A 22,992-nucleotide genomic window follows, 5' to 3' on the forward strand; every position below is an offset into this window, starting at 1 on the left:
TTAGTTTCTTTCATTGACTCCTTATTCTGCTGTTTCTCTCTTATTCTTATTATACACTTCCTTCTCTTCTTCACTAATTTCCTCAACTTCAAACTATCAGGTCCTCCTATTAATACTTGGTTTCTTTCTATAGATCTGCCATCCATGATTTCTTTGGTTTGCTTGCTATGCCCTCCAGACTTTATTTTCTCCTACCATTCCATGTGTCCAGACCCTTTCTGCTCTGAAAATAGAGTTTAAAATATTATTTTCTTCATAACATCAAATATGGATATGTCTATAGGAATAAAAATCACAGGATGAGAAAGGTGACTGAGCTGCAATCTCCAATGATAATATGCATAATAATGGTTTCATCAACACTGTTGTTACTTCAACCATTATTTGAATAAAAAGGAAAAAAAGAGAAGAGGGGATATCCAGTTTTTAATGTTCAAAACCTGATGAACATCTTTATGAAAACCCGGAATTCCTAAATGATTGAGCAGAATGAAACTATTAGGCATAATTGAGTTGCACTGGTTCAATAACACTAAAAAGTAAACAAATTCATTCCTTAAAATTTCAAAATCAATGAAAAAATGAGCTAGTCTTGAATTGTGACAGCAAACTTCCATGATTAAAACAAACTCCAACAAATGGATATTTGGTAGGTATATGGACACACACACACATACATGTGGTCTAGTGGATAGCTAAAGGAACTTAAATTAGGAAAAGTTAATTCTAAATCCTGCTTCAGATATTTTAAATTTGGGTGATCACAGGCAAATCACTTTATTTCCCTGGTTCTTAGTTTTTCCATCCTCCAAATGAAGGGGACTGGATTCAATACCCCATAACCATGTTAATTTCTTACATCACCCATTCAATACCCCATAACCATGTTCATTTCTTACATCACCCACCCCCTCTGCCCAACAGTCCAATGGGAGTTCTTCCTCCTTCCCCTGTCTGGGGTAAGGAGTCGGGCTCCCATGCAGCACAGGGGTAGCAATTTGGGCATTCAGTCTCTAAAAGGTTCACCATCACTGCCCTATAAAATCCTTTACAGAATTAAATTTATGATATTATGAGAGAAAATGTAAAAAGGTACCTAAATGGGCTTGTTTATCGATGCCTACATCTCAGGTAGGTGTTATACTGAAGATAAGGTGATTCACATGTTTATTTACTTAAGCTCCCTATCCACTACCACTAAGCTTCCTTGAATAATTTGAGCAATCCCTTTACTATGATGACTTATGATCAGAGATTGAACTAGAAGGAACCTCAGAGATTATCTGTCCAAACCCACTTTTGACAGACAAGGAAACTTAGTCCCCAAGAGTCTAAATGATTTGCTAAAGGTCCCAAGTACTCTGCATAGATGCAATTTGAACTCAAGTCCTTTGACTCCAAATTCAGGATTCTCCCCACTGCAGCATTATGCTTCTTTAATGTTAGAATCATGGAACCAATACTTTTTCCTAAGTTATGAAAATATTTGCTGTAATTTTGTCTTTCTGTGTGGTAGCAGAAGGGAAGGATGTATGCTTTGTAATAGGTGCATAGCTGCTTAGTTATTTCATTCTAAGGGACAGAAGAAAATATAGACAATTCTAGCTTTATATAAATTTGAATTAGACAAATTGATTTTAAGTACAGGATCCACATTCCCCAAAAAAACACCTACATTAACTTTACAATATTGTGCTCTCTCTCTCTTTCTTCTTTTGCCTGTTGCCTAGTCCTTGACTTGCCACCTCCCCTAAAAAATCAAAACTAAAAAAAAAGCCCTCCAAGTGAAAAAAGGACAACTGGGGGAAAGACTTGGCAAGAGATCTTCAGAGCCAAAGGAATACCCATGTCTCACTTTGCTCTGGTACTGCATATCTATCCCTATGAGCTCTTGAACTAGGTGATAGGTCCCTTCCCTCCACCTGAATTTCTGCCTCCCTTCCTTTCCCAAGTTCTTGGACAAATTGACATATATTTTAAAATACTGTACTGATAATCAAAGTTGGGATGTTAAAATCTTCTATCATACCCTAATAAGATTTTCTGCACAGGCAGATGATCCACTATTACCACTTTGGCTTTACCTCAACCTAAAATCATCTGAACCAGGTTGGATTTTTTGCTTGCACTTGCATGTGGTTCATTAGCAGTGATGGACCAAGGAAAAACAGATTCTCTTGGAGATGTTCATTTCATATCAGAGGAGAAAATGTTATAATATCCTAAGAAATTATTTCCGTATGATATTCAAACCTCTTACTATTAGGCGATGTTAGTGATAACTCATATTAAGTTTTGATCACTTACTCCAGAGTCACAAATTTCTCAAGTTTGCCTTTGTATGACCTCTAGTTCTTTAGATTTATGACCTCAAATCTTACACCTTCTGAAGAGTGTTTTATTAGCTAGTGATGAGCAGCAAAGATTTTCTCACTGTGATTTAGGGTCCAAAAAAGTGCTACTTATATAAATCATATTTTTCAAAATCAAAATTGTCACATATAAGTCACTTCCCAGATTGTACTCATGATTTCTACCCTACCCCCCAACCTTTACACTGAGTGTTCTCCAAGGAAAATGTTCTGATTTTTAATATTCTGATATCTAACATAAATAAAGCTTTGATTTTTGGTTGCATATATAGGCTAGTTTAGAGAAAGTTTTGGGAATAGGAATGATTGCCCTCTGAAGTAGAAAAACCGAAGATTTTTAAAAATTCAAATCTGTAATCATTTGTTAAAAAAGGACTCATGAGAACAGAATGTATAGCAAAGAGACTATCTTACCCAAAACTCTTTCATTCTTAGAATTCTGCTGTCCTCCTGAAGTGGTAGAAAGATCTTCTGGCACAGGCATAGGTTCATCTGAATCATCAGGTACATCACTTCCTGAAGGACTTTCCTTTCCTGAGAAGATAAAAAGCAGTCTCTCTTAGAATGGATGGCCATTGCCTCAAAGGTGGGCATATTCCCAATGGCAAAGCCTCCCTGAGCTTTTGCCATGAAGAATAAATACACTGTGTAAAGTTCACTATGCATAGCCATGGGATGTTGCTTCCTTATTCTTAAGAAGACTCAATTAAGCATCCCATAAAGAGAAATTATGTTGGGTAGAAGTACCAGTGTCATTGCTTTTACAAAGCTATCTAACTTCATTACAATTACTTTGTAATCTGATTTAATTTGTGGAATAAGGGTGGAAAAAGGTGCCATTTAATATGCCCTCAAATTTCTTTCCTGTACAGCTATGTTTCTTTGCTTGAAAACTTATCTTTCAAATAGATCCTTATAGTACAGACTATCTCTAAATGAAAAAAAGAAAAAAAAACAAGATTGCTTAGTTTATGATTTGTAGATAATATTTAACAAAGAAGAATGTATATAGCACAACCTGTAAAAGTGTCATAATATCCCTGTTTATAAACTGCAAAGATGTATTCTAGATAGTTATTCAGGTAATGTGCTATCTAAAGAATTGAGGGATCAATATCAGCCAGGAGAGAGGTCATAATGGAAGGCCATAGGACTCTCCTCTTGGTCCTGCTCTGGTGAGTATTTCTTTCACTGACTTGGAGAAGATACAGATGGTATATTTATCAAATCTTCTGATGACATGAAGCAATTAGGGGTATTTGATACACTGGATGAAAGAAACTTGAATAGTATGTGAAAAAAATGTTCTAAATCACTACTGATTAGATAAATGCAAATCAAAATAATTCTGAGATACCATCTTTTGTGAATTGGATTGGCTAAAATAATAGAAAGGCAAATGTCAAATGTTGGAGGGGATGTGGGGAAATAGGAAGAGTAATACACTATTGGAGGAACTGTGAACTGATCCAACCATTTTGGGGAGCAATTTGGAATTATGCCCAGACCCAACAATGCAATTTCTGGCTCTGTTTCCCAAGGAGATCAGGGGAAAAGGAGAAGAACATATACGTTCCAAAACATTTATAGTAGCAATTTTTGTGGTAGCAAAGAACTGGAAATCAAGGGGAAGTCCATTAATTGAGGAATAGCTATGCAAATTATGGTTTATGATTATGCATGAATACTACTATGCCATTAGAAACAATGAGTAAGTTAACTTTTAAAAAGCTTGGAAATATCTACATGAAATAATGAAGAATGAAACAAGTAGAACCAAGAAAACATTATATACAGCTTCAGAATTAATATTTGAAGATTAATTTGTGAATGTCCACCTCCAGAGAACAGATGGATAAATAGAAACACCAGCATAATTTTGTCAGGTGATACCTTCTATGGTGCAGGGAGGAAAGAGAGGGACTGGGATATCTGGGAATAAAATGCATTAAAATTTTTTATAAATTTTCAAAAAGAATTTGAAATAAAAAAAACAACATCCTGAAAGACTAGAATAATAAACTAAGTGTTTTGTATAAAATTAAAACAATAAAGATAAATTTCAACACTTGATTTGAAAACGAGTTGCTCAAGTATAGAATTATGGATATTTGTTTGGATCATGTGAAAAAGATAATAGGAATTTTAATTAATCATTCAAAAAAGCATTTTATTATTATCATTTATTATGCTTTTTAAACCCTTCAAAACTTGCTCTCTCTCTCTCTCTCTCTTTCTCTCTCTGAGTCTCTCTCTGTGTCTCTCTCTCCTCTCTCTCTCTCTCTCTCTCTCTCTCTCTCTCTCTCTCTCTCTCTCTCTTTCTAGTCTCAAACTTTTCTCTCCCTCACATACAATACAACTTCATGACTCTATTATTTTTGCTGTTTTTTTTTGCTTGATATAATTAATTACCTGTATTTCCACTAAATGTTACCTATGCTTGAAATGCTTTTTTTTCTCCTTACATATACTTTCTGGCTTCCTTGCTGAAATTCCACCTTTTGCAAGAAGGCTTTCATGGTTTCCCTTAACGTTAGTGGTGTTTTTTTAGATTATTTCCAACTTATCCTGTATATATCTTGTTTGTTTCTAGTTATTAGCTGGTTGTTTCAATTAGACTGTAAGCAACTTGAGGGAAGGGAGCTTTTTTTGTATTTGTATTAAAAATACTTAGCCCAGGACTTGGCATGTAATAGATATTTAATAAATTCTTGTTGACTTGATATATTAAGAATCTACTATATGCCATACAAGTCTTGATACTACATAATGGGTTGCATACTCATCATGGATGGAGAGTGTGTTGGCCAAAAAAGGGTATTGCAAACTTATGTTGGCTCAGTCGATGCACTCTTGTCTTTTCCAAACAAAAGAGGGAAGAGAGCAGTGTGCCCTGGTCATACCATATCTCTTTCAATCTGCACATCATATTTTAAGAAGAACAGAGACAAGCAAAAACACACTCTAAGGAGGTCGACTAGCATGATGAGAAAATACAAAACCTTGCTAAAAAGAGAATCGGTTGAAGGAACTACAGATGTTTAGACTAGAGAAGATGATCAGAAGAGACATAAGGGATGCCTTCAAGTACTTGAAGGGATGTCTGGTGGAAGAGAGGTTAACCTTGTTTTGCTTGGTCCCAGAGGGCAGAATTAAGACCAATGAAATTGGGATTGTCCAACCATGCCTTGGTAAGTAGTGAGTTCTGAAGGATTTAATGACCATTGGTTCAAGTGTTGAAGAAAATTCCTACTTCTGGAATGTGCTAGAGTTAAGGCTGTCCAATCTTTGAACTTAGAAATTTTGAGATTCTAGATCCATCCAGATTAAAATGTTGAGACAGAGAGGTGCTATCCTTGTACTGAGCTAGACAGAGTTAAGCTCTAAATACTTCACAACCCACTTAAATTAAAGACCTTTCCTCAAACTCTAGGGTAGAAAAGCAGATAGTAAACGAAGAAGTCAATCACTGATGTCACAACAGTCTCTCCAAAATAAGCCATTAACCACTCTTGTGATTTACAAACTACAGCTAAAGTATTTAAATCCACCATCCATTGCAGCACATAACATTGGAGTTTTAACTGTAATAAAATATTCTCAGTTCTCTTCTCAAAGTTCATGCTAAAGGACTATGTTGTTAAAAGGCAAAGAAAATGTATTTGAATAAAAAGAAAGTCAAATGACTTAGATTCTAGTCCTGGCTGCTTGGCCATTTGCTTACTCTGTGACTACCCTTAGACAAGCCACTCGTCTTCTGGGCCTCAGTTTCCTCATCTACAGAAAAGGAAACAATAGTTGTTATGCCTATTTCATGGTGGCCCATTTGTTGAATTTAATTTGATTTGATTTTTGAGACTTGGTCTCCTTACTTTACTTAGTTTGGAAGTACAGCAGCTCTCATGGACCTGATCCCAATATTAATTGGCAAAGAAGTTTTAATTTGTTCCATTTTCCCAACCTGGGTCATTATGCCCTTCTTCTTAAAAACAAAAATAAGAACCCTAGCTTCTGTCTTAGAATAGGGTTCCAGGGTAGAAGAGTGGTAAGGATTGGGCAACTGGGTTCAAGTGACTTGACCAGGGTAACACAACCAGAAAGAGTCCATGGCCAGATTTCAATCAATAATCTGCCATCTCCAGACTTGGTTCAGTATCTGCTGAGCCATCTAGATGCCCTTTTTTAGGCAGCCTGATGGTCCTCCAATGCAATGGCTCACCATATTCTGTAGTCCTACTGCAATTAAGAACTTCTGAAATCATGCAATTCAACAGTGTCAGCCTCCCCAACTACAAGGACTCTGGGGGTGCAGCAGTCTGCTTGGCACTATTGAATGGATTTTGAAGAATGCAATTCATTAACTAGAAAGTACTATGTGTCAATGACTATTATTTTCAGAAATTATAATGGAGAGTCTTCCAGTACTCATAGTCATAGATTCCTCCAGACAGGCTGACAGGACATTGAGCCAGAAGGGGCCTTAACAGATACCTAGTTCAACCCCTTCATTTTAGAGGTGAGAAGAAATGAGGCTCAGAGAGTGGAGTGATTTCCTTAAGGCACAAGGCCAGCACCACTTTATAGCTTTCCTCATGGTATAATATATAATAACAAAGTTTTAATGTAAAGAAAGGGTTTGAATTCATTGTATCCTGTGTTTAGTGAATAAAAGTGGTTATCAGAGTTAGATCATACTTGAAGAAGAAAATATAAGATTTTCCTAAATAATTTCTGGGACTGCAGAAAATGATGTATGTGGCATGCAGGGTTTGGTGAGAGAAGAGAGGAAAATAGATGTTTCAAAGCTTAGTTTGCTGGATCGAAGTGTCTAGATAATTGTCTAATTGTTCATTTCAAGAATATATGCAGTTGTACTTTTAGAGATGATAAAACAAGAAAAGTTATGTCTAATCATATAAATGAGAACCACTTTACCTGAAAAAAAACCATTTACATTCATTCATTCAGAAGGCATTGATTAAGTGTCTACTGCACAGACATAACACAGTTGCTGGCATTATAGGAAACCTAAAAGAAGTGGCCAACAACACGATATAATGGCTTCCAGTTCTGGCTCTGGCATATACCAGCTGGGTTACCTTGAGCAAGTCAACCTGTTTAAGCCTTAGTTCCTTGATGTAAAAATGAGGGGGCTGGACTAGTTGATTTCCAATGCTTCATTAACTGCTAGATTTGGGAGAAGGCAACAGGGTTTAGTGGAATGATCACTGGATGAGAAGTCTGATACCTTGGATTCTAATTCTACCTCCATTAGGCTTGAATGGTCTTGAACAAGTCATTTCTGGGTTTCAATTTTCTCACATGTAAAATGTGAACCCTTCAGGCTCTAAAACTTTTGACCTTAAGAAGATATTATGTGAATTCTTTCATGATAAAAGTTGCAATTTAATTTGGGGTGATTAAAATGCATGTACTTCAAACCAGCAATGGTCATCATTATCTTACCCCCTAAACCCACCCTTCTAACAATGCATACATTCAAGTAAAGGGCTCATATTCTTCTGTTGCTTTGTATTTTATTTTGTTAAAATTTTACCAATTTTAATGGAAGGATTAGTTTTTGAAACTGGAGTGTCTTCAGACAAGATGTAACGTTAATAATGGGCAAAGAATAGAAGGGCACTCTAAATGGGAGGACAGAAAGGCATGGGAATGAATTATTTGATCAATTTGATTGGTTTCTTGGCTTGAAACAAATAGCAAATTTAGTTGGCATCTAAAGGGGCTGGCACTACATAAAAGCAATTTAGGTCTTCTGGTGACATATAATCATGGTAAATACTGCAAGTAGTCCTAATTATCTGATACATAAATAATATATATGATATATGTTTATTTTAAAATAATATTTTATTTTAACATAATAAAATTTCAGCACAAGTGCAGTAAACTGTACTTGGCACCAAAAGATGCATTCTGTTCTTGAGGAGTTTATAGTCTATTTGTGTATAATAAAATGAAAATGGTAATAAAAGAGAATTGTCACCTTATCGTAACTTTACAAAGCACAAAGAGTCTGTATTTATTTTCAACTAAAATAATCAAATGATCTGAGAATATTTGAAACTAGAATAGTCAAATAACCTGAGAATATGAAAATAGGGAAAAGCACTGAATATTCCAGGATATGGAGAACATTATTTTGTATTCTTTTAGCTGAATTACAACTGGTATATTTTCAGGAGAAAACATTATTAAGTCTATCTGGACATTCACAATGAGATGAATTGTTAAAGAAGGCTTAGGAGTAGGAAAATTTCCTAAGGAAAAGAAAAAAAGCCAGAAAAAGTCGATTAAAAAATACCTTTACGACTTCCTAGCTGTGTGACCCTGGGCAAGTCACTTGACCCCCATTGCCTAGCCCTTACCACTCTTCTGCCTTGGAGCCAATGCACAGTATTGACTCCAAGACGGAAGGTAAGGGTTTAAAAAATACTTTTACGTTATTAAAGGTTTGTTGTGATGTACATTTTATTTAGCAACTGGCCCTTCTTTAAATAGAACTTAAGAGCAAAAGTAGCTGAATAGCTCATAATTATCATTTAAGTACAACACAAATTGAGGAAAATCAGAAACTGAGAAAGAGGGCAAGGTCTAGGAACCATTTGACCACCTTCCTTTAGTTAAAACCATTCTTCACATTTATACAATGAGACCCTGAATTACAAGTGCCAGAGCTGGAAGTACATGACAGGAGCTTCCTAGAACTAGATCCCTGTCAGTCACAGCTACAATAAAATTGCTCCATGGTACAGATAACCCAGAAATGTAAAGGAGCTGATAGCACCATTCCATAAAGGATAAACTAAACACTGAGGAGCAGCAAGGAGGAAATAAGTGGCAACAGTAGAAAATCCACATCTTCCAGGAGGGATGATGGGAAAGGTAGAGCAGGAGAGAATAATATGGAGAGCAGGAATAGGAAAGTTTCAGGGTAGAGGGGAAATATCTACCTTCTTTCTTTTCTGGAATCACACCTAAGGTAATTGTTCTCATGGTTCTTCAACAACTCAGATATGAATCTTTCCTGTGTAAGCAAAAACTGTTCTAAGTTTTGAAGCCTTGTGAGATTCAATGTTTTTAAGGAGACCAGGGAAATGATAAATACTGTAATTCTCAGTTTTAAGTATGAGTGAGAGCAATTAGTCAGACTTGAAGTCTCTAAAATGTAATTTGGTCCTTTCATTTGAAGAATCACCACTACAAGAGGGGCATCCACTATGTATATTTAGCATTTTAAAATTATAAACTGCTTTATAATCACAGGATAACAAAGAATGTTGTGTCCCCAAAAACCTTTGGGTTCAACCTCTCATTTTAGGTATAAAGAAAATGAGATTTAAAGATGTGGGTTAAGTCATATAATAGTAACTTTATTATTATATTAATTAAGGGGGCTTAAAATGAATGGAGATGAGAGAGGGGTTTGGCCAAGCTCTTAATCCAGGTCTTTTGACTTAAAATCCAATGTTGATGGCATTATAACCTTGGGAGATAGGTGGCATAGGTAATAATATCCTCATCTTACAGAAAAGGAGACTGAGACTCAGTTGCTGGATGATTTGGTCACATAGCTAGTAAGAGGGAAAGTCTCTTATCATCCTTTATCTCTTCCTTTTCTCAGGCAAACTCCTAGAAAAAAAAGTCTATATTTCTTGCCTCAACTTCCTCACCTCCCCTTCACTTTGCAATCTGGCCTCTGACCACACTACTACCCTGAAACTGATGTCTCTAAGGTTACCCAATAATTTCTTAATTGCTAAATCCTATGGTCTTTTCTCAGTCCTCATCCTTCTTTCTCTTTTTTGCAGATTCTGTCCTTGCTGACTACCCTCTCCTTCTGGATTCTCTATCCTTCCTTAGCTCTGTGGCACTCCTCTCTTGGTTTTCTTCCTACCTGTCTGATTGATATTTCTTAGTTCCCTTTACTTTTATCTCCCTCTTCTTTTAGTGGGTATCCTCCAAGGCTCTGCCATGAGTCCTCTTTTCTGTCTCTACCTTCTCTCTGTGATCTCATGAACCAAAATGGATTCAGTGATCATCTCCATGCAGATGACTCTTCAATCATTATCTGAGCCCTAATTGCTCTCCGACTTCAGCTCTACAACCTTCCTTCTGGACATTTCCACTTGACTGTCCTACAGAAATTTCAAACTGAACATCTACAAACTTATTATCTTGCCTTCTATACTTACCCTTTCATCAAACTTCTCTATTTTGGTGGAGGCCAGCTCCATCTTTCCTGTCACCCAGATTCTCAACCCCCCAGAGTCATTCTCAATTTTTTTTCTTCTTCTTTGCCCCTCTAATCCAATCACCTGGTTTTTGTTGGACTTCTCTCCACTGCCATTATTCTCTCAATTACTGTCTACCATCCTACTTTAAGCCTTCATTAACTCATGCCTGGATTATTGTGACATTCTCATAACTGATCTCCCTTCTTCCAGATTCTATCTACATAGCTGTCAAAATAACTTTCCAAAAGCACATGTCCAAACATGTCATTATCCTGCTCAAAAATCTTCAGTGCTTCCATACTGCTTCTAGGACAACAAAAATATACTTAGTCTGGTACTGAAAAGACTGAAGTCTTTTAATTCTGCCAGCACCTAATGCTGCAAAATAACATACCCAATGAAATGATCTTGTGTCAATTTTAAGGTTCCTAGTCTTCTAGTGTTAAAAAGCCATCATCTAAAAGACTTGTCCTGCTTGGTTTCAGGAGGCAGAAATAGAAATAATGGGTGGAAATTGCCAAGAGGAAGGTTTTTTATTAATTATAAAAGAAAAAAAAAACATCTCCCTAACAATTAGAGCTGTCCAAAAGTGGCATGGCTTATTTGAAAGTACAGAGGGTTCTTCTCCTAAGGAGGCCTTAGTAAAGACAGTAGAAGACTATTTAGGAAGATATTGTAGAAGAGCACTTCTTAAAAGATCAGGTATAAATATCATTCTATTTATACTACTAAATGACCTCTGGTGTCCCTTTCAACCCTGAGATTCTATCATCTTAATTCTCTACCCATTACTAGATTTCAACTTCTACAAAGTCTGAAAGACTTTGATATATAAAACCATCTGTAAATATACAAACACACACTAAGCAACATTATGTTTTGGATTACTAATCTATCTCTACTGGACACATTACTTTCTTCCTACTGTTGTTCATTATCAAGACTTTTAGCTATTTAAAAAAAAATTCCAAGACACTTTAAATAATGATGGATCAAGCAAGGCAGATATACTAATAAGAATTTGAGAGTGCCAAGTAAAGGGAGTCTCTCCTCATGGTCAGTTGATCCTTCGAATTCCTCCAAATGAACTTTTTGTTGTTATTATTTCAATGTAATTAAGTCATTTATCCTGAGGCATAGTCAGACACAACCAATCATGTCTAGACCATGGGTTCTGATTTTTAAGTGGCACTTCATTCCAGTAGGGTTCCCTACCTTTAATTAAATGTTACCCCTTAAGTGTCACTGTAGCTAAGTCTCAACACTTTTATCCACACTATACAGGGAAAGCACACACCACAAGCCCAAGGGGAATAATGGAAAACAGTGGGGGTGATGGTTCTAATGTACCATGGGCCAGACTTGATCAATAGGAAATTCAGTTAGCAGTAGAGATACTAAGGAGAAGGGGGGAGATGAAAAATTATTCTCAGTGTGCACAACCCACATATAAAGGCAAATACTGATGGATTGCATTGTTAGATATACTTCTGGATCTTCAGAGAAAGCAACTTGCTGAAATAGTCCCAGATTATATCTACATTGGGCTTTAAGATTTATCAAGCTCCCTCCACACAACTACCCTGTGAGGAAGGTAATGAAATTCTAGATATATCCACTTTGTAGATGAGGAAATTAAGGCTCAGAGCAGTTACATGACATGGCATACAACAAAGTAATAGGCTTGGAAGTTCAGTTCAGATACTTCTACTTCCTAGATCGATTTGTTTCTCACTAGACCACACTACAAAAGGATCCACTGGATTCACTGGAGAAGGATGTGGCATCCTTGCCAAGAAAACCCCTTGGATAGCTATGGTCCATGGGATCACAAAAAGTCACCCATGACTGAACGACAATACTACAATCAACTGCCTAGTCTAACATCTTGAGAGTTTAAGGAAAGCACCTGATTCCCCTGAAGGGTTTCATCCCCTTCCTTAAGTTGGTTTCATTACTGGTTCAGAAATGAGGTACTCACATTCAGCCTTTTATGTGATTATTCCAGGTGCTGAGGCTCACCCTTCAGATTTCTTTGCTGATGCAAGGAATCATTTGAGAAGCCAAAAAGTGGTGTCCCATCAAATTCACCAGCCAGCAAAAGGCCAGAAGAATACTCCAGGTAAATGTGACGTTAATAGAATTCCATTAAATAACTAAAATTAGTTTGGACTGCAATTAAATTCTGTATCTTCCTCTGAAAGAGGAAATTCAATTTATAAATTTTCCTCTAATAGCATGTCACCAAGTCTCCTCTTTTCTGATTCTTCATATGAGGCAATTCATTGCCTGATGCAGTTACATGTAGTTTGCATGACAGAATGATACAGTAGGAGCTGTGCTAGCAGGTGAGTTACAAAGGTTTCTTTTAAGAGCTCTCCCCTGTGTTATGGATACATATTATTCATATTTCATTTTTCACTTCTAAATTCTGCTGATAAATACATGAATTCTTAGAAACAGTGCAAGATAATGCCATCTTACCAATATCTTTACAGATTCACTAAACGAAAGAGATTTATTTAGTTTCAACTAATATGGAAGACACTTCTAGGAAATGAAAAAGAAACCTAGCATTTATTAAATGTCCATTATGTAACTTTTTATTTATGTGCTTAGTTAAATTATTTTAAAAATCACCAAGTTACTTCCACTTTGGCAAAGCTCTTTTATAATAAAACACAACAATTAAGGAAAACAAATGATACAGGACCCTCATTTGAAAGCGTATGCAAATTCCACATCTATAAGCTCTGCCTTACCCTCAATGCCTCTATTTTTTAAAGTATTTTAAAAATAATAGATATCGATTTTCTCTCTCCCAACCTCACTCCAATTGAAAAAGAAAATCCGTACAACAAAACACTGTGCTAGGCTCTGGGAACAAAAAAAAAACAAGTCATGGATTCTTAATAGCATAGATTTAGAATTGGAAGTTACCTCAAAGACCATTTAGTGATTCTTGTTCTATTCCTCTTTCTACAAATAAGAAAGCTGAGGCTCAGAGTAATTAGGCGGTTTGCCTAGGAAATGTCACATATAAATGTCACCTGTAGGCTTTTAAGTCCAGACCTCTGATTCCAGATCTTTCTCTGTCCTCAGGGAGTTTATATTCTACCAGGGTTGAGAGGAGAATGTAATAGGTATACAAAAAGGGTATTATGGGTAAAAGAGGCAATGAGTTATTTTTCTCAGAAAATTTGAACAAGAGGGCATTTTTAGTAAAGGATTTAAGGGAAGGCTTTATAGAAAAGATGACACATAAGCTGGATGTTGAAGGAAGAGAAAGCTTATCATAGGTAGAGATGAAGAGAAAGTCCATTCCCACTTAATGTCTTATCTGAGGGGACAAAGCTTGTAATTAGCATGGCAATTTCATGGAACAGCTAGTGGTCCAGTTTACCTAAAACAAAGTTAAAATGTATGAAGAGGAGTAACATAAAGGCAGAAAAAGTTGGAGCCCCATTATACGGAATTTAATCAATAAAGCATTTATTTGGTAGCACCTGTGTTCCAGGCACCATACTAGGTGATGGGAATATAAAGGCAAAAATGACACACTACTTGCCTTCAAGGTTTCTCTTCTATTTGCTAAGGATTTTATATTTATCCTAGAAGCAGTAGGAAGCCACTTAATGATTTCTAAGCAGAAGAGTTGTATCATTACATCTATGCTTCAGGAAAATATTTTGGCAGCTGGGTGAAGGATGGAGCCTACGTGTAAGAATGCTTCAGGAATGTACAATCTAGTTAAGGAAATAAGACATACAAAATAATTAAAAGAAAAAAAGGTATTACTACCACATATGTATTATATATAAGTGCTACGCACATACACACATATATGGTATAGATAAGTGCTATAGGAGTTCAGAGAGGAAGAGATCGGTTATAACTCAGGAGGTTGAGAGGAATAAGGTGATAGTAATCAATCAACCAAAAAATGAGCATTCATGAAGCATTTACTATATGCCATTTACTATATATTATGCACTGGGCATCCAAAGACAAAATTTAAACATCTTCAAAGCCTTAAACCCTGTAAGGAGCTTAAATCTAGTGAGGGATAGGAGAGTAAGAACTGAAGTATTCAGTTTAACAAACATCTATGCAGCCCTCTCTGTATCCAGAAAACTGTGCTAGAGACTGACATGGAAATTAAAAAGAAACAATCCTCAACCCCTACAAATGAAGACTGCCCCAAACTTGAAGAAGCCTAGAGTATACTTGGATGGAAGGTCTCTGAATGGCAGACATCAGGGTTGGGGAAAACCTTTAAGGTAGTAACAATAGCATTACACTCTTTTCACAGTTATTCTTCTGAGCATGGCATGCTCAGTTTTAAATAATTCAAAGGTCTGATGATCTAAGTCCCTCATGGGTCCTCATCTCCTTTTCAGTTAGCACCTTCGGAGATTGTGCCTATGAAGAAGTCACATTTGTCCTGTGCTAGTACTTATACTACAGCAATAACCAGTTCGGTGACAGATCTCAGATGATAAAAAAAAATATGCTTTCGTGGTTGTACCTTTTAATTACATTCACCAGGGTTGAGCTTGTTATCACAGTCATGTGAAATATCAAGATTTATTATTGAGGGTGGTGCTTAGGAGTCATTTTTAGTCCAACCCCCTCACTTTACAGATGAGGAAACTGATGCCCCAGGAGGGGAAGTGGCTTGCCCAAGGTCAAGCAGGTAGAAAGTAGCTGATCTAAGCTGTACCATCATGCAAGCTACTGTTATTTTTAGTAAGTGTGGCTATCTTGGTGGCAAATATGTTACTCCAGAGACTATTTAAATATCTAACGTCATATACTGTAACTGAACATTTCAATCTTTAGTACTTTCAAAACTTTTATGATGAAATGATATCAAAAGTTTGAACAGAATGAATAAAATGACAAAAATTTGGCAAATGTTCCATTTAAAATGTAACATATATATATAATTTTATAACTGATAAAAGAGTTAAAATGATTGAATTAGTTGAATTTATTACACATATTGCTGCTTTGCTTATTTCACACCAATATTTATTTTCTTCCATTATGTTTACAAATTATTTATATATATATATATATATATATATACACACACACACACAAGGACAAACATGTATGAGGTTTGAGTACATATGATCATATTTAGAATCCAAAATAATAATAATTTAATGGATATTTATAAAAATGTCTAGAATAACTTCAATAGTAACATGGATTTTACAAAAATCAAGAGTGAAAAATTCAGGTCTACATTCAAGAAGAGTCTAATATAGGTTTGTAAAAATTTTTATTACTTTCTAATACATATTCTTTACAAATGGGCAAAATATAGAAATAATAGATCAAAATAAGTAATAACTTATATTAAACACTGCTTTAATATTTGTAACATTGACAAGCCTTATGCAAAGTGATACAAATATTACTATCCTTCTGGAATAATTAGGAATTTCAGGGTCAAAAAGATCAAGGGACTTGACCAAGGTTGCAGACCTCATAAATATCAGATGTAGTAGATGAGGCACTGGTCTTGCAGTCTGGAAAACCTGGATTTGAACCCAGCCATTAGTTTTATACTGGCTTTATGACTCTGTGCAAGTCATTTAATACTCTGTGCCTCAGTTTCCTCACCCATAAAATGAGTAGATTAAATTCAGTGACCTCTAAAGTTCCTTCCAATTCTAAATATATGATTTCAATTCCCAGGCCCATAGACTTTCTAATGTCACAATAGCTGTGAATGATTTATATCCAAATGGGCTTCTAAAATGTTCGGGCACACTTTGTTTTTATTTTTTAAACTCTTTTCTGTCTTAGCATTGATACCAAGTGCTGATTTCAAGGTAGAAGAGCAGTAATGAATAGGCAATTGAGATCAAATGACTTGCCCAGCATCATACAGTTGGGGAATATTTGAGGCAAGACTTGAACCCAGGAGCTCCCATCTCCAGGCCTGGCTCTCTATAAATTGAGCCACGTAGCTGCCCCTCAGGAATACTTTAAACAGATTTTTCTTATATAATTTATCTTCACCAGAACAATCTCACATACACAGTTAATTTGCTTAATTAGCCCTTTCTCTTATTGACACTGGAAAAGTCCTTTAATCTTAGACCCTGTTCAAATTACCAGGCTTCAAATTAATGAAGTCTTACTTTGTTACTGAATAATGCTTTTCATAAGGTAAACAAAATTTTAAAAGTGTTATCTTGATTGTGTAAAATCTCTGAAAGAAGCACGAATGTGTTTGATGAGCGTATGTCTAATCTCTCCTATTACCTTGTAGCCTACCTGAGGAAAGCAAGCATGTGCTTTATGTTCTTGAAAGAATACAATTTAGAGTAAGAAGGCTTAGGTCAGCATCCCAGTTCTCCTACTAACTAACTAGTGGTCTCCCTGTGTGGCCTAAAAGCAAGTTATTACTCTGCTCTGAACCTCATCTGCGAAATGAGGAGGTTCAACACAAGAAAGGCTAATGTAATCTCTAAATCCTAAAATCTTTCCAGAGCCAGGCACAGTGCCTCACATAGAACAGGCACTCAATAAGCACTGGTTAACTGACCCTCCTTGTGGAGACCTTTATTATTTTCATAAGATAAGGATAGAAAAAAGACAAGGAATTAGGATAAACAAAAGTACATGCAAAAAATGGATATGTATAAGAGTATATTTGGGGGGATTAATAGCCATAAAGAAAGTCTCTTATGGAAAGTCATTGTTATGTGAACTAAATGAAATTATAATTCTCTTCTGGTTTTGCTATGTGTTTTTAGCACCTTCTAAGTAGAAGAGATCATCTCATCCAATTTCTTTATTTTACAGATTAGGAAACTGAGTCCCAGAAAAGGTTTCCTCAGGTCACTTTGGTAGTAAGAGGCTGAGCTAGGATTTAGAACCCAAGTCACCTAACTCCAAATACAGTGCTCCTTCTAATATCTTTTTCTTGTATCTCCTCCCTTTCTGAAAGGATTCTAATTCTTTTGACAAAGGTTCTACTAGGGTACACATCACCAGATGACCCAGAATACATGGCAGTGAAGTAGTTTTTAAAAACTGGTTGAAATTACTTCAAATCAGAATTTCTCACACTATCAAAAAAACTAAACCTAGATAAAGGCAGCTATCATCCCTGCATTTTGTGGGAAGAGATTAAAGAATTTGTGAGAAAAGAATAGTGTATATATTATCCATAATTTCTGCTGTCATTTATGTCCACCTTCAGAGAAAGAACTGATAAAAGAAATAAGCAAGACATAGCTTTATATATACATATATCTTTTGTCACATGATATTTTTTTCTAATTGGGGAGGTGAAGGAAGGAAGAAGATACAAGAGAGTTTTAATGTAACAAATAAACAAATTTTTAAAAGAAAAGAAAAAATTCCGTGTTATAGATTTGAAATGCTTTCTGATGGCTTATATTGAACTATTGAATACAGCATTTTCCCATTTGCTCCAAGTAAAACTTTCACTGGGAAAAAAGTATGATACTTTCTATTTCTATTTCAACTGGAAAAAAATCACAAAATCCAAGAAGTCAGTCAATTTACGTAACTTTTTATATCACTTTAACTTTTGCAAAGTGTTTTATATCATGTTTTCTCATTTGATCCTCACAGCATTCTAATCCTGATTATTATTAAAGGTACTCTATATGTATGTGTGTATGTGGAGAGAGAGAAAGAAAAAGGGGGAAGGGGAGGAGTATGTTAAAACTAGTTGTGACCATTCAATATTACACTGCAAAGTCCAAACTACTTCTTTATATTTTCAACATGTATAGTATTTTATTACATATGTCAAGATGGCAAATGAATTCAGATCAGAAATATGAATTTTTTCTGGACAAAAGTCATGGAAAATAATTTCTCATCTTCAACTTTTAAAACATCTTGAAAATGAACATGTAAGATTGTGCTACAGTGGGGTAAATCAGAGGAAAAAATAAATGTCTATTTTCACAATCAGAATCTGAATATTGGCAGTTAACCTGGCTATTCCAAAGATCATTGCCACTAGAAAACACTGTTACTAATATCAGAATAAAAGATAAAAGGGATATGTTCAAAGAGCACTGGCCCTTAAATCAAGGGACTCAGGTTCAAATCTCATACCTGAAACTGGCTGCTGGGGAGACTATGGACATGTCATTTAACCAACGTCAGCCTCCAAAGTCCCCTCTAGTTCTAAATTTTCTAGTCTACACCCAGAAATGAATTTTATGTTACTCAAACACATGCCACAAGATGTCAACTCAGACACTCAAAGTGGAACATTAGAAAAATAGCAGAGGAAAGGGAAATCTTTTACAAGATTTCAAGGACCTGAAGGTGGCCTTTTTTGGTCACTGGGAAATTTGTAAACACTCCCTTCCTCTTTATTCTATCATTAACTTCAAGGCATGTGGGACAAACAGTAGTGAAGACCTTCCTCTATGAGGGAGGTCTAAAAATCTGTAATTCTACATCTCATCCAGTAGCCACTGAGCAGATCTAATTCCCTTAGACTTCACTTTCTTTATAGATAAGGTTGGGAACAGATAAACTTTCAGTTTGACTCTTTTCCCTTTCTAGGGCAAGGTAGTCCAGTACTTTGGACATGAAAGATATCCCCGAGACAGCTGTAGCCCAACTAAGGAGGAAAGTATGTGTTCACATCAGCAAATCTAGTCTGGTGTACTCAGGGTGTGTTTCTATAACATTTTGAATGCCCCTCCTTTTTAAATAGAGCTTTTTAAAAAGGACAGCCCCCATTAGTCAGGCTTAAGCCATATTTATGAAGATATTTTATATTATATTATAGTGACTAGGCTAGCTCAAAATATAGTTAAACAAAACAATTACTATAGAATTTGGAGCCTGATAGCCAAACCACAGATGACAGTTATAAGCCATTCACTGACAGGGGCCAGTCTTCTGTGATTGACTCTAATTTGACTGAGGTAAGGCAGCCCATTCTCAAATACTGAAAACTGAAAAACCAAAGCCAGTTGAAGCCACCCCTGCTGATGCATCTGGGCCCCTCTAGAGAGGAATGGACAAACAGACGGTTCCTCTGATTGCAGAGCTTGTTAGATATTGGGTGCATCTCAGCTAGTCTTATTTTGTGGGCTCTGTTAGATGACTTCCTCTGTCTCTCTGAAGCCCTCTGGGAGCCTGGAGGAATCTAGTTAGAGACAGTGAATTCTCAAAAGTCCTAATCATTGGATTACTTATTTCTCCAGCTCTGGAGTGTCCAGGCAAGAGATGAGCCTTTTCCACAAAAGGCTCAGAATGATGCAAAAGGAGTCTTCCAAACAAAGAACAATTTCTATTCTACAACTTTTGGTGTCCTTCCAGAATTTTATCCTTTATCCTTTCGATGATGTTTTGAAAACTACTGTTATTATGACGTGGTGTTTCTTTGTCCTATGACCATTATGTGACAATTAGATATTTCTTTACAAGAATAAAAAACATGTATTTCCCTCTTCCCCTGTTAGTTTCAGATTTCACAAAAGAACTAATTTTCATCACAGTTCTTTATCTGTTAACTTTTCTCAAACTAGAATAATTGTGCCCACTACAAGTAAATATTGTTTCATTCTTTGTTCTTTCATCCTCAGAGCCTATATGGCTGGCACATAGTAGGGAATTAATAAATTCTTCTAGATTGAAGCCAAGTGACAGTTTAATTCTTTGAAGGTTGTCTCCTGTTCCTAAATAAGCATTATAATTAGGGTTGTGGTAACTCATTGATTGACCAGAACCAATGGTTTCCCCCATACCTGCATCTTTATAAGGATCTCACCTGAAACTTGGGACATGTCTTGAGCTTCATCCGTTTCCATTTTCCTCAGGTTATCTGAGAAAGAGAGAAAGAGATTTTAAGTTAAAGCAAAATCCTAAAAATAAAAGAGAGAAGAGAAAAAGAGAAAGAATGAAAATCTTAGCTATTTAACAACAACGTTATCTGGCAGGAATAATGTATTTTCCTCTTTATTTCCCTCTTCACATACTTGCTGGGGTATCAGACTGGCACAGACCTTGATCCTTTTAAAAACAGCATTACAAAGATTTATAAAAATATCATTACAAGCACAGGAGGACCAAATTTGTTATTTATTGTTAATTTCCTACTGCATAATAACCCAAAATGCAAACTGACTGCAACAAAATTAAGCAGAAAATTAAATGGCCCTGGGTCATTGTAGGCACAGAATTCATTCTCTTGGCTGATCCATAGTTATGTTCTTTCTAATTTACTGAGCATGCATCGATGAACCTTGAGTCAGCTTGGTGACACGCGTACAATCAGCAATCAAAAAACGAAGCAATTTGCTGAAGAATGTCTCATTTACGCAGGCAGGGCTGCATATCTGAGCAGCAACTGCACTACCTCCATTAATAATGAATACACCTCAAGCCGTGGCAGATGGGCAAAAAAATAGCAGCTTCAGTCTTTGTCCCTCACTCTTTCAGGAGTCTTGCTTCAGACCCCACCAGCTCTTCTATGTAGGGAGAAGTGAAGCTCCCTAAAATAGCGAAACAAACCCAGGAGAGAAAAGGAACCCAAGTCTTCCTGTTTTGCTAACAGATGGCTGGCTCCTCGAATGGATGACAAATATTGGGAAGCTTCTATCCCTTTGTTGCAACACTTAATGCTCCATAGATGGAGATTCAAGTCACTATAAACACCAGGGAGAGAAATACTAAGGGCCAGTGGGGGCAGAAATAAAAGTTTTCACACAGAGCAAGTTGAAGGGCTCCCATGCCTATGGTAGAAGGCATCTGGTGGTACCTCCTTAGATAACAAACTTATAACCAGAAGAAGATAACCTTAGCAAAATCTGACACTTTGTCGCCTATCCAAGTAATCTTTGAGGAGAAATGTTCTCTTACTAACACACACTTAGTCTAGCTGTTGGGTTTGAATTGACTTGGTCCTTAATCAATTGTTTCTTTAGCACAGATGATTAGATTTAAGGGTAGTGGCCTATTTTCAGCAAAGAAGTTTAATCTGGTAGATGTTCTGGTTGGTCTAATTCTCTTCCAATTAGGAAGGAACAAAAATGCTTCCCATCTTCTATTTTTGCCATAGTATCTAGGGCAGTAAAGGACACATATGTAGCAGATCAATAAATATTTGTTGAATGGTTTATGGAAGAAAAAAATTTGTTGCTCCTTATTTATTCAGAAGAGGTAGGGCACATGTTCCAAGTAATATTGTTGTCCATAGTGATGTTGTATTTGCACTGAAGACTCCATCTTCACTCTCTCATTAAGTCCAACCTAAGGAAATCTATGTGATCTGTAAGGAATTCTGGATGGCATTAAAAGTCCTACAACCTTAGATGTGCAAAGAACCTGAGCCAGGTGTCAGGGGATGGGGGTAGAGGGAAGAAAGGCAACGCTATGCTTGCCTTCAGGTAGGCCAGCATAGCCAGATACACCTACGAATACAATTTGCAACCATGGAACAGAGCAAAGCTAAATGCCTCTTATGGACAGACATTAAGTAGTATTAAACCCATGGCCTCGGTTTCATGAACACAATACTCAAATCGACTGAGCCAACTCACTATCCGCAACACAGAAGAACAAAGCTCGTGGTATAATTACATAAAAGCAATGTTTTAAAAGTCTTAAGGAGCTCTCCTTTTTGAAAAAAATGCTTCTCTCAATACCGGAGTGAATAATTATAAAGTTGTAGATTAAAATAAAACAGAAAACTCTTCATCTGAAGCTTCTGTGTAGCGCTAACATGCTTTCCCTGAGGAGTTCAGAGCTCTTTCCTGCTCTGAAGGAAAAGCTATTTTTGCAAAGCACAATTTTATTGTAATATATTATCATTTGATCTCAGAATATCACCAGCTTAATTGCTGCAATGTTGCAGGACAAGTCACATCCACTCACCAAGCCCTCCACTCCAACTTCCTCCAAAAAACTCCTTAAAGCTCTAGTAAATATCTTTATTTCAAGAAGCATCCATTTCATTTCTCAAATATCTACATGGCACTAGGCACAAACTTCCAATTCAACACATAATGTGTCGAATACACACTTTCAACACATGGGAGCTTTTGTCTTTTATTTTTTTAAATGAGGTTTAGCTGAACTCTTAAGGCCACTGGATGAGGTAATGTTGGGGTGCTTGGGGAGGAGCAAGAGTGAATATAGTGAATATTGCTCTGTTCTCATCCAATTGGGTGTCATCTGTCTTACAAATACAAGTCATTGATTATGAGATGTTAGGTAAAGAATGTGGAGGGAATGGTGGAACAACATAACTGCTATTCAAGAAATGACTAGAGGTCCCCAATAGTGGGCCACTACTATAGTGACATTATGTTAATTCACGATTATTATATTCTGTTAAT

The 22,992-nt window shown here is 36.2% G+C and overlaps 1 protein-coding gene across 15 annotated transcripts in view; it reads right to left on the reverse strand.

Annotated features, from left to right (window-relative positions):
* Positions 1-22,992, reverse strand: part of IKZF1 (IKAROS family zinc finger 1) — a 127,913-nt gene that overhangs the window by 90,332 nt on the left and 14,589 nt on the right. For all 15 annotated transcript variants that reach the window (XM_056804855.1, XM_007500409.3, XM_007500406.3 and 12 more), the window contains exons 2-3: positions 20,424-20,477; positions 2,787-2,906 (exon numbers count right to left, since the gene is read on the reverse strand). In XM_056804855.1, the coding sequence (XP_056660833.1) occupies positions 2,787-2,906; positions 20,424-20,477 (174 nt within the window). The remainder of the gene's footprint in view (positions 1-2,786; positions 2,907-20,423; positions 20,478-22,992) is intronic.

This window comes from Monodelphis domestica, chromosome 7 (assembly GCF_027887165.1).
Source record: "Monodelphis domestica isolate mMonDom1 chromosome 7, mMonDom1.pri, whole genome shotgun sequence".
Lineage (NCBI taxonomy): Eukaryota > Metazoa > Chordata > Mammalia > Didelphimorphia > Didelphidae > Monodelphis > Monodelphis domestica.